At 45.7% G+C, this 11788-nt stretch overlaps 5 protein-coding genes across 5 annotated transcripts; 3 read left to right on the top strand and 2 right to left on the bottom strand.

Moving 5' to 3' along the window:
• Nucleotides 1-356: 356 nt before the first annotated feature.
• On the top strand, nucleotides 357-1386 carry T069G_10265 (dioxygenase domain-containing protein; the record flags this gene model as incomplete). Its single annotated transcript, XM_056177475.1, has 3 exons — nucleotides 357-548; nucleotides 612-1091; nucleotides 1141-1386. The coding sequence occupies 3 exons, from the start codon at nucleotides 357-359 to the stop codon at nucleotides 1384-1386; spliced, it is 918 nt and encodes a 305-aa protein (XP_056023765.1).
• A 769-nt stretch (nucleotides 1387-2155) lies between these two features.
• Nucleotides 2156-3073, bottom strand: T069G_10264 (uncharacterized protein; the record flags this gene model as incomplete). The annotated part of the gene is made up of 3 exons (XM_056177474.1): nucleotides 2156-2471; nucleotides 2528-2808; nucleotides 2864-3073. The coding sequence occupies 3 exons, from the start codon at nucleotides 3071-3073 to the stop codon at nucleotides 2156-2158; spliced, it is 807 nt and encodes a 268-aa protein (XP_056023764.1).
• A 789-nt stretch (nucleotides 3074-3862) lies between these two features.
• T069G_10263 (cytochrome p450 domain-containing protein) lies at nucleotides 3863-5511 on the top strand (the record flags this gene model as incomplete). Its single annotated transcript, XM_056177473.1, has 5 exons — nucleotides 3863-4216; nucleotides 4275-4546; nucleotides 4613-4801; nucleotides 4855-5143; nucleotides 5197-5511. The coding sequence occupies 5 exons, from the start codon at nucleotides 3863-3865 to the stop codon at nucleotides 5509-5511; spliced, it is 1419 nt and encodes a 472-aa protein (XP_056023763.1).
• A 111-nt stretch (nucleotides 5512-5622) lies between these two features.
• On the bottom strand, nucleotides 5623-7041 carry T069G_10262 (fungal specific transcription factor domain-containing protein; the record flags this gene model as incomplete). The annotated part of the gene is made up of 3 exons (XM_056177472.1): nucleotides 5623-6525; nucleotides 6581-6832; nucleotides 6895-7041. The coding sequence occupies 3 exons, from the start codon at nucleotides 7039-7041 to the stop codon at nucleotides 5623-5625; spliced, it is 1302 nt and encodes a 433-aa protein (XP_056023762.1).
• Nucleotides 7042-9718: 2677 nt separating this feature from the next.
• T069G_10261 (fungal specific transcription factor domain-containing protein) lies at nucleotides 9719-11767 on the top strand (the record flags this gene model as incomplete). Its single annotated transcript, XM_056177471.1, has 5 exons — nucleotides 9719-10311; nucleotides 10370-10611; nucleotides 10684-10818; nucleotides 10902-11007; nucleotides 11071-11767. 5 exons carry the CDS (start codon nucleotides 9719-9721, stop codon nucleotides 11765-11767), a joined length of 1773 nt encoding a protein of 590 aa, XP_056023761.1.
• Between the last annotated feature and the right edge of the window lie 21 nt (nucleotides 11768-11788).

The raw sequence follows: 11788 nt of genomic DNA, 5'->3' as shown, positions 1-11788 counted from the left end.
TAAGTCGTAGAATGTGCTGTCATGCACTGGATATTTTGTGTCCTTGGACCTATTTCAGTTTTAGCAGCCGACCTCCAATGCCGAACATGCCACTCATCTAACCCCGCTCTGGCAAACAATTTAAGTTCAGTGCTTGCCACTGAATTATAAAGTGATTTGCAAGCAGGCATGTTTTCCCCAGATTACATAAAGATAGCTCAGCATTAGAAGTTGAAACACCGGAGTTTGGTGTGTCGGAAGCATTGCGGAAGCTTTCCGGAGTTAAATTCCGAAACAAAGTTATATGGCACACCCCGCTGGCAATTGATCGTGTACAGCATCGAATTTGAGTGCCATTGCCTTTCCATGTTAGCGAAATGGAATCCAGCCTAGAAGAATTGACCGCTGAAAACTTGACTCCTCATGTCATCAAGGTATCCACGGAGAATGTCAAGAGCGAACGGCTTGTTGAGTTGGTTACCGGCTTGATACAGCACTTGCACGACTACGTTAAGGAAGTTCAACTGAAGCCAACGGAATGGGAGGCGGCTGTCCAATATCTTACTCAAGTACGCAAATCATGATGCGGTACTGCTTTTTGTTTATGGCACTAATATATAGGCTCAACCTAGGTTGGCCAAGACTCATCACCTGATAGGCAGGAGATGATTCTGTTGTCTGATGTTCTTGGAGTGTCTGCACTGGTCGACACCATAAATTCTGCACAGGCAAAGGCTAGCTCAGCAACAGAGTCATCTGTCCTCGGGCCCTTCCACTCTGAAGACACGCACACTCTTACTAATGGGCAATCCATTGGCTCTCCCGGCGTTATAGGAGAGCTTATGCTCATACACGGAACAGTGAAATCCGTCAGCGGTGCCCCAATCGAGGGTGTTGCTGTAGATGTTTGGGAGACTAACGGAAATGGGCTCTACGATATGCAAGACCCCAATCGCGACGGACCCAACTGCCGCGGCATATTCCAAACTGATAGCCAGGGTCGGTATTATCTGGTAGGCGTGAAGAGCGTCAACTACGACATCCCCACCGATGGGTCCGTTGGAGTTTTGCTCAATATGTTGAAGCGGAATATTACGCGCCCTGCACATGTGGTATGTATGGCTACCATCGTAAATCCAGCCAATTATTAACCCTGCGCAGCATTTCCAGTTGAAACATCCTCAGTATCTCAATCTTACGACAGCATTATATGCCAGCGACAGTGAACACATCACTTCAGATCCAGTCTTTGGTGTGAAGAAATCCCTGGTCAAGAGCTTTGAGTGGAGTGATGACCCAGCCACGCTTGTCAATGAGTTAAATTTGCAAGAATCTCTTCAACAAATGAAGTGGAATGGGAAGGGGCTGTGGGTTCTACACCATGAGTTTGTCCTGTTGGAGAAATAGAAACGTTGTGACGGAAATTTATCATGGGGTTTTGATATCATTGGTCGAGGGGAAACTTTGTCATTGTAGTGTAAGAAAAAGATATGAATCAAAAAAAATGTAAACAAAAGGAAAGCCGCCTGTTCTTTTATTAATCAGTGATTGTGTAATGGAATTGAGCTTGAGAATGCGTTGTCCGAGTTTACAGCCTCATTAGGTGACCGCAATCTCTTTCAATGATACTTGAAGGAGAGAAATATGTACCCAAGCCAAGGCAGACAATTAGGTTCGGGGGTTATCTAGGGATCAATGGGAGATATTGCAGTGAAATGGACCCAAGAGGTCTGCCTGATCGACTTACGGGGAAGGAAGATGACCGTGACGGTGAAAGGAGGTCGGGTGACACTCCTAGCTGCAGCAGCCCATTTCTAATCTCTGCCACGTAGCATTAAATGGGATCCCAATTCTCTCCAATCACAGTATCACCACAATATCATCAGTTCACAACTTCGTCGAGCATTAATAATGCCAAGGAGCAAAGAGCAACCCTTAATGCCACTCATGCCCCAGTTACCGTAATGGATGCGCTACCATGAATGGTCTCCATATTCTGTGCTGTCAAGGGCTTTCAAGGAGTTGAGGCAAGTATTTTGTTTTTATGATCATCGTTTAATAGCCTCCACGAAAGCACAAACTTATAATAACGATTGAGATTTTCTGTAACGAAATTCGAGAGCATATTGATAATCCACCGAGAAGTTGAATTCTCTGCCAAAGCCAGGATTTCAGACTATTTCTTGCTACCAGAACCATCATACATAGTGCTTCTCCCTCCCATGACTGCTTTGAAAGAAGGCTCGTTGAACGCCATCTTTCCATACTCTTTCAAGGAATCGGGAACAACGGAATCGCGGCCCACATCTTGAAGACGAAGAATCATAACCACCAAGTGGGCATCAAGTTCCGTCGGTCGCTTCTGACCAAAAAGCCATGGGCCATCACTGGGGTTTAGAAGCGTAGCGGCCTCTTCCAAGTACGCCTGTGCCTTGTCTAACTCCGCTTGTGTCTTCTCAGGCGTGAGAGCATTGACCTTGTCCCGACGTAGGCTATAGATACCCCCATATTAATATGTCAACTATGTGAGATGGTACTTTATTCTTACATTTCAAGCTTATACTCCAATGCCTCTCTATAGCGAACACTTATGGACTTGTCTTCAAGGCGCTTCAAGGCAGCATCGGCAAACCCGGATGCAAGCTTCGGACTACCCTTGAAAGAGAGGGTGAAGAAATTCATCTCATGCATCTTGTGCACCATCTCGTGGATTTTAGCCGCATGCTTAGGGGGTAGAAGCCCCGGATATCTCGCAGCAATGTACTCGGAGATTGCAGTTGTTTGAGACATGGGGAAATCGAAAGCAACATCGCTTCCGAGAACCGGAACCTAATGGGATTCCCAGTCAGCGGTGCCTTCTCTAACGATCTTAGTGGAAATATACCTGGCCATTTTTGTTGACGCCGCAGAGATACCATTCGCTGAACTGTTCTTCCTGGAAGATGTCGATCTCCTTCAAGCCGATATCCATCCGGGATGATTCGTCCTTAGGCTCACCGCGAATGTCAACCAGCCACCGCATCATCAATGAGCAAATCGAGAAAAGATTGTAGTAAAGTGTGTATGGAACACCATTCTCAGATTTGGTTGCCATGTTGGATTATTTAGAATTGGAGACGTGTATGCAAAGTGTTCTAAGCTGGTTCGATTGATTCTAGATGACTTTGGATAGTGGTTCGTTCATCATTCAACTTCACGCGTTGGTGATTCACTTATATCTTCTGTTTACCTTTGTGTATACTCGAAGATGTTTGCTCCTATTACCAGGCGGCGTCGGAACTATTCCGCATGCGTTATACTAGAAACTATCTCCTCAGGTCTGCGAAGACTTCCAAGGTTGACTTATTCATCAAGCAACAAAACTTATTACACGTCCATCGTAATGGATGCGCAATTATACATAACATTTATTAATATTATTTGGCAGCCTCGCGCATAGTCCTCACTCCTCTCATGCATGTTTCGGAATCGGAAGGTTCCACAGCTTGCTTCCGTCCCCCAATGGGGAAGTGACTGAAGTATGACACATTAAATGACTTCACTGCCGCACAGGCGCTCCTTTTCATTGGGCTAGGGCAATAATACCGATCGCCCTTGTAAATGCTACCTCGGTGATTGGCGCTCATCGACCACTCCGTTGCAGGCATACCAACCTGTGGAGACTTGTCTCCAAGATACGACGATGTGTCTCGGAAACAGTATGTATGTGGTTGAAGCTTTTGAGTGGCATTTTGGTATGATTCGGAATGTAAATAATCGCATGGGTTGATTTGTGGCATATAATAGACAAGAAGAAACATTTGTTGTAGAGTTGCATGAAGAAATACAATCTTTCCTACCCATCAGTCGAGACTCCTTCCAAAGACTTAATGTCTTGAGCACAATGGCTTCCTATAGCACTACCTTGCTTCCAGTCGTGTTGTTGTCTTGTAGCCTGGTCTGGCTGCTACTTTGGATCTTTGTTCATCCTTTACGAAAGATTCCCGGTCCTTTTTGGGCTCGCAGGACTTCTTTATGGAAGGTGTATCATGTTTACAGGCGAGACTTGGCGTTTGCTATACAGAGGGCACACGAGAAGTATGGCCCTGTTATTCGAATTGGTCCCAATCATGTCAATTTCCAAACTCGAGATGCCATCGGTCCCATCTACAAAGCTGGGAGTTCTATGCCTAAGACAAAATTCTATGATGCGTTCACGGCACTGCATCCCAATCTTTTCAGTACTCGTGACGAAGAGGTGAGAACTCTTGTCAGTTCGGATGCAACATAGAGGACGCTAATAAGTGCATACCTAGTTTCACAAGATGCGAAGGCGTCAGATGTCACACAGTTTCTCTATGGCAACACTGCTCAAGTTTGAGGGCAGGTTTGGAAAGCATTTACACCGCTTGTTCGCTAATATCGAGCAGCAGCCAGAGGGGCAAGTATTTGATCTAAAAGAGAGTGTGGCACGCTATGCATACGACGTCATAAGTGATCTAGCATTTGAAAAGGATCTAAACACGCAGAGCAACCCAGAGGCCAATGAGCTGCCACCAATTCCTGACCATATCCTCATTGGCACAATGTATGGCATGGTAGCGTCTCTACTTCCTTACAGCATAAGAATTGGAAACAAACTACCCATTCCGAGCCTTCAAAAGCTACTTCAGTCGCGAAAATTGCTTAGTCAGAAAGCTTCTGAGTATGTAAATGATGCCATTGAGGATCACAAGGCAGGAGAGAAAGAAACCCTGCTAGACAACCTTCTAGAGGCAAAAGATCCCTCAACAGGAGCACCATTGACGCCAGCAGAGGTTAGCTCAGAGGCCTTTGCCTTTTTGTATGTTGCAGAGAACCCCCAATAACGAAAATTCAACTAATGGAAGAATATAGGGTTGCAGGAGCACATACCACATCTGCCACGTTGGGTCTTCTATTCTATCACCTCCTCCATAACCGATACGCCGCCGAGAAGCTCACGGAAGAACTCAACGCGAATGTACCCTTATACAATGACGGCGGGAAAGAAATTTCATATTCGGGACTCGAGAGCAAACTACCGTATACCATGGCATGCATCAAGGAGAGCTTCCGCATCACACCGGTCTTTACAATGCCCTTACCTCGTCTCGTTACAGACCCCAATGGTGTTGACATCGACGGTTTCCATATTCCACAGGGGGTAAGGCTATAGTCAGAAAGGAACATTGTACGAAACATACTGACGTACTGCAGACCGCCGTGTCAATGATATCACAGGCTCTACATCACGACCCGCAATTCTGGGGCGGTGATCATGACAAATACATTCCTGAAAGATGGCTTGAAGATGCCATTTCATTCAATGAGATAATGCCTTTTGGCATCGGACACCGGGCTTGCATTGGCAGAAACATTGCAAGCATCAATATTCTCAAAGTCCTTTGTGCTCTTTGGCGCAATTTCGAGATTATTCCAGTTGACAAATACGAAAAGTTGGAGATAAATAGCCTCGGGGTTGATGAGAAGAAAGGGCCGCTCTTGTGTACAGTACGAAAGCGACAGATGTAGTGTCATAGCCCATACAAGGCTACCTTATACTCATGAAAATAAAAATCGAACAAAATAATCCCCATCAGTGTATCGGATTAAAATATTATATATACTTGAAATTGAAGCAATTCATTCATCAATCCCATTAAAGACGGAATCAGGGCCAAACATTATATCGAATGCTGAATAGATCTTGCTCGCTGAGGTGGATCCCTCATCGTTACTCTCACTGACAGGGAATCCAAGTGCCGCAACATTCGGTGACAAGCTAGCGAGTCCCTGCTCCCAATGGCTTGTGTGTCTTTCCCATGTTTCGTTAATGCTCATTGTTTCCGCTGTACCTGAGACCTCCTCAATGTTGCCGGGAGCGACGGGGGCCAAGAAACCCAGGAGATTCAAGCGGGACGCAAGATCGCTGACACGGTTCCACAGATGTTTTGACTGGCGTGATAGCTCTGCTCGATTTCGCAGCAAATTGAGGCAAAGGATCGCACTTTGCTGGGCCCTCAGGCACGTTTCCGGGTCCAACGGGCTCTGTGCCGAAATTGGGAATAGGGAGCCTTGTAACATGGCAAGGAACGAGATGCCCATCGACGAGACAAGAAAATAGTTCGACTCGGATTTAGTAGCCTGATAAGCCGCTGGGGAGCCATCAATAGTGGCCAAGATGCAGGTAGTATCAGCAGCCACATCCATGCATACAGACCACAGGTCGGCTGGGACCATGCCGCGAAATTCTCTTTCGAAGAACATAAATCTCGTTACTACAAAATGCAAGTTGTTTGCCCGTAATCGAAGGATTGCGTCAAGTTGAGTGTTCCACTGATCTACCCTCTTGCTAGTGGATTTGAACTGGAATTGGGTCCCGATCGCTTTCCGCCATTCGCTAAGGCGGTACTGGAAGTATGTATATGCATCTTGGCAGTCTCCGGACATCACTTGAGTGTTTATTTCATCACAAGAAAGCGTTTCACATGCTTTTGCACCAATCCGAGCGTAGTGAATCATTGCTTCCAGATATGGAGCGTTGACCTAAAGAACATCATGTCAGCGGAGCCAATTACCCTCGGATGTTAAGGAAGGCTACCGGTTTTGGAAGAGTTGGGTCCATGAAAAAGTCTTGCATGGTCGTGGAGAGTCCCAGGGCGTACCTCAGCTGTTGCTCAAGTACAAATACGGCCCACATCGTGTTAAGTGCCTGGGTATGTGCCTTTTGATCGGGAAAGGACCGATCCAGAACGATCCTTCGATTCAATCCCAGCTCTAGGATAATTCTTACGACGTTCCTTATGAATCGCCAAGCTTTACGCCACTTATGGGAGTAGTAGTAATATAGACTCTGGATGAATATATTAGTTGAAGTTAGAATTGGTGTTATAAGATGAACCAGCGGTCACATACCACGAGTACCAAAAGTACTAACCCTTGAAGATCAACTCTCGTATTCCACACCATGTACTGAACGTCTGGTAACACATGATCATGGAGGGCTTGCATCAGTTCCGAGGAATCCTCGCTCTCATCAGTCAGAGCAATAGCCACCATCATTTCGACGATGCCTATCTGATTTCGATTCCAGCGAGAAAGGCTCTCTGTATTCGTCTTATCCGCCGAACGGCTGGCCCACACATTTTCGACTAACTGCTCTGGATGCGTTGCATCTATCACCGGATACATCATCCCAGCAATATCTTGATATTTCTGTATCAGACGAATGACTTCTGCTCTTTTGAGGGTTTCGAGCGCATATGTGGGAGCTTTGTGAGACACACTATCCGTAGTTGGACTCAATGAGCTGATGTCGGCATCTTCAGCATCCCACGCCTCAATATCAGTTGCACCTCCATCCAAAATCTGATCATGTAAAATTGAAAAGGACGAAGAAGAGCCGACCTTGGTCCCATCTTGTAGTTGGGTGTTTTCGGTGCAAATCTCCAAGGCCCTTAGTTTCACGTCGATTACGTGCAAGCAGAAAAAGGCGCTCGTCGCACTTTGGATTAATGGAAGTGGCGCTTCGCAACATGAGAATAAGTTTTTTGACGCTCTGGAGAAGTTGTTTTGGAAACGATATGGTTGGTGTATAGTGGAGATGTGCTTGAGTAGTGTATCGAGCTTGTTATTCTGTTGCTGCAGTAGAGCCCTGAGGCTCTGTTCTTCGGTCGAATCAATGTTACTAAGTTTATTAGTGCTGAGAATTAGTATATTGGATCATCACGATATACTTAGACCGCTGCTGATGCTGAGTGGTTGGTTCCCGGGGAGATTGTTGAGACCTGTAAGAGCAGGACTCAGGATCCCTCGGAATGCAGTAAGAGCATGGTGATTTCCCGTTGCAACGGACTTTAGCGGTCCTACAGCGATTGCAGGCATTTGGCACGTATCGATCGCGTTTCCGGGCCGTAGAAATCTTGGGCATATTGGCAGATAAAGTGGTTAGAATGGCGATGGTTTGTCACACGCTACCTATTGGTAAGAATTAAGGAGACTTTGCGATCGGAATCGCTCTCACTCTCGCTTTTTGTAGTCTGTCCGATGTACCGACATATGCGGGGGATCGCCAAAGCTAAGGGGTAACTGACGTTGGTGGGAAATACTACCGTAACCCTGCGCTTATAAAGCGGTTACTAAGTGTGTCACAGGCCTGGAAGTGGGAAGAGAGCCTCAAGTTTCATCCAGTCTGTGCAGCTTAAATAAAGCAACATTGGAAATAAAAAAAAATCTCTTCTACTGAAAGAAAGTTAGAAGTACATATGTGTATATTGGGTACTTGGCTATAAGCTCAAACTTGATTCATTATTAGGAATTACCTGTCGAAAACTGGGTATATAAGTCTACATTCTTACACTCATTCGTGAATAAGATTGGTTCAGCTGTCATTCTACTAGTTAGTAATATGAGCACCAGGTTGCCAACCTAACCGATCATTAACATAAACTTAATTACTAGATCATGTCCTAAGAACACCTGACCGTGCTAGTAGTACCATCTTGAAAATAAGGGTAGTTCCGCATACATACAAAGTACCTGCCATAGATAAATGCTTTTTCGAAGGCTTGTTCCTACTTGGACATTTTGATGACAGCTAAAGCAACGCAGTTTTGAACTGGCTCGACGAGCACGTAAGAGTCTAGCTTGTCTAACCACTATAAAAACCACGGCGCGAGAACAAGTCAAAGCCATTTGATCTGGCCGCTAAAGTCTCGTCCTCCAGAAATGAGGCTGCTATTTTGGCTAAAGTCAATTTCAGCTAAATAGACAACTCCTCTTGTTCTTTTTTACCTAGGCAGCTATGAAAAAAAAACGGTCCTCTTCCATACCTCCTTTAATACTACTATAAAGAGCCGGGCCAGAACCGGCTTAGTCACCAGGCGTGCTAGCTATTACTCGTAATTGATCATGGGGGCTGGTTACAACTCTGTCAAAATATTCCTAATGAAAGGCCTAGGAATAGATTTAAAACAAGGAATAGTAATTCCTTCAACTATGGTTTCAACAGGTGTTTTCGGTGAATGAGGTTCGAGCAGATGATAATTGTTATCTTATTTCTTTTCTTCTTTGCTTTCCTCTCCATGCCTCTGGTTACATATACTATATATAGTAACAAAGAAAACCAATATTTTGTCTCACGGCATTTTATGATCTCCTTTAATCCCGTCTATCTAAAATCTGGCGCATACTACGGAATACATGCCGTCCATATTTTCCGCAGTGGGTCAGGCACCAAGCTATTTCTTACAGGTGTAAAGGTTTCGAAAACACTACGGAGTTACTTGTGGGATATTCTACGCATATTATTAATGTATCCCTGCTCTGAGACAGATATAACGCGAAATCCTCAGTGGCTAGACGCCAAAATGTCGGTCTAGTCCACCCGAAACTCAGCTTAGAGCATGACAGATCATTGATGACTGGCGAATTTGCTCCGTATATTCTCCACATTTAAATTGAAGATGGCTCATATCTTGGACCTTTACAATTCGTAGCTTCAAGCGCAAAATCTACCGTTGAGTCAATTTTTATCGACTTCGTATGATCTATTGGGCGATAAACGAGACCTGTGTCGAATAGACGTCCGCGGCTATTGCATTTTATTAGATGCTAGCCTGGGCTAGATAGGGGCCGAATCCCCCGGTTGACGGCGGCCTTTTCCCGTCTTCGCCGTCTCTCTTGTTGGCCTCCTCTGTTATTGAGTCGCTCATACCTACATATTGGGTGACGAACAACAATGCCCCAAGGCAACCCGAAACAGAAGAGGACCAAGTCCGAGTACGACTTAATGCTTGTTAAGAGGCGAAGATTTCGCCCTGCAAAGGCTTGCTACCCATGCAGGCGGCGCAAAGTCAAATGCAATCTCCGCCAGCCCTGCGAGAGTTGCAACATCCGCGGACACCCCGATCTGTGCGATTACACCACGCCTATACAAGCCAATGCCTCGGATAAACCCAGCAATGCGTCGGAAGCAAGCAAATCGCATCTTGCAAGCGATCACGAAGATGCGGTCGCCACTCCAGCGGAGGACACACCTATAGGACTTTACGTGGACCCCGTCGCGCCGTATGACACAAAATTGCACCTGGGTCCGGATTCACTTCCCAGCCTGCTAGCGAAATATGAGAGCCTCAGCTCTAACCCGCAGCAACAAGAACGGAATTGCTGGCAGGGAGCTGCCTTCAAACCGCCAACGAACCCGCAAACCATCTTCGAATTGCTTTGCCTGCAAGATTCTAGTACTGTCTCACCATTCACCAACCTATGGAAGCCTGAAGACGGCCCCGAAGTCGTTTATAATGCGCTTCCAGAGGATGAAGCTTTGAGAAGGTGAGCCCCAAAAGTACATCACATCTGTGAAAGAAGGGTTTAAACTGACCATGAAAAGCTATGTTCGCTTCTTCCAAAATTCGCTCTTACGTATTTTACCATTTACCATCAATTTCCCTCAATTCGAGACTGCCCTTTCCGAGTTTCTTCATCAGCGCTCAAAAGATTCTGCAGAAGCTCTGCAGAATCCTCCGTCTGCTTGCACACTGACTTGGTTTGGACTCTTATTCGGCATTCTTGCATGCGGTGCACAACTTGGGTCTGACCAGGAATCTGAGTTGATCAAGGCTCGTGTTTTCGGTAAGTGGCCCCGCAGCCATCTTGTGTCCTTTGACATGCCATCGACGTCAAACTGACATTCGATACGTACAGCATGTTGTGCGTTCCAGTGCTTAAGGATGAGCAATCTTCTTTCGTTTCCCGACATCCACACCATTCAGGCTCTCATAATGCTTGTCAATTTTTTGCAGAATCAGGCCAATGCTGGAGCCTCTTGGTCAATTCTAGGTAAATATTAAAGCCCATTGCCAATGTTAACCATGGGATGTCTTTAACTGGACCAGATGTGGTGCTGAACAAGATATTCTCAGGTCTTACCATACGGCTCGCACAGACGCTGGGGCTGCACTGGTCTCCGGACCCGGATACCGTGGATGTGGATCAACGGGACGAGGCTACTGTAAAATATTACATCTGGTACATACGTGAACTCTCTTTATTGGTACGGAAATTGATATTAACACTAGTATCAACAACTAGGCGATCGCTAATATGGCAGGACACGCTGGTCTCGTTATGTTACGGAAGACCGTCTTGTATCACTGTCATGGACGAAATCCCACCCGAATCGTCGTCATCAGCATTGATACCGCCTCAGACGTACTCTTTCACAACTAGTTGCAATCATCTGTTCATTATCGCAAACAAAATCTGCCAAGCGCTCAACAAGGCAGGATTCTCTAGGAAGCCATTATCACCGGGTGAAATACAAGACTTTAAAAAGATAATTGATCGTATCGCTAAGCAATCAACTCTACACCTTCAGGATGTCGAAAAGTGTCAGAATCGCGATGAATGTATCCAGAATAACTTTTTTCGTGAGTTTGTGGACTCGGTCATGCTCTGTCTCTACCGTCCGGCAGTACTCTCCAATGGCGACGCGTACAACAAAGAACTTTGGGCTCCGTATTTACAGCACTGTCGCTCTGTTCTTCACACCTTTCTCGAGCTGCTCAAACTCGATTGTCCTATCAGGCGGTCGTGGGTTTTTGTTCACGTCACTCTTAGTTGCGCCTTGACCCTTGGAATTGCTGCCAATGCACAAAATGACATTTCCGACAAACTCTTTCTGAAAGGATTTCTCGATACGTTCTCGAAAGCAAATATTTTTGCCAATGTATCGTCCTACCAAGAAGCGCTGCGATTACTTCGACAGTCAATGAGTACATATGATTGATCCACGGAGACGTCAGAAAGC

The sequence above is a fragment of the Trichoderma breve genome, assembly GCF_028502605.1.
Source record: "Trichoderma breve strain T069 chromosome 7 map unlocalized scaffold00007, whole genome shotgun sequence".
Lineage (NCBI taxonomy): Eukaryota > Fungi > Ascomycota > Sordariomycetes > Hypocreales > Hypocreaceae > Trichoderma > Trichoderma breve.
Note: the sequence above shows the minus strand (reverse complement) of the source record. Positions and strands in the feature narration are given on the sequence as shown.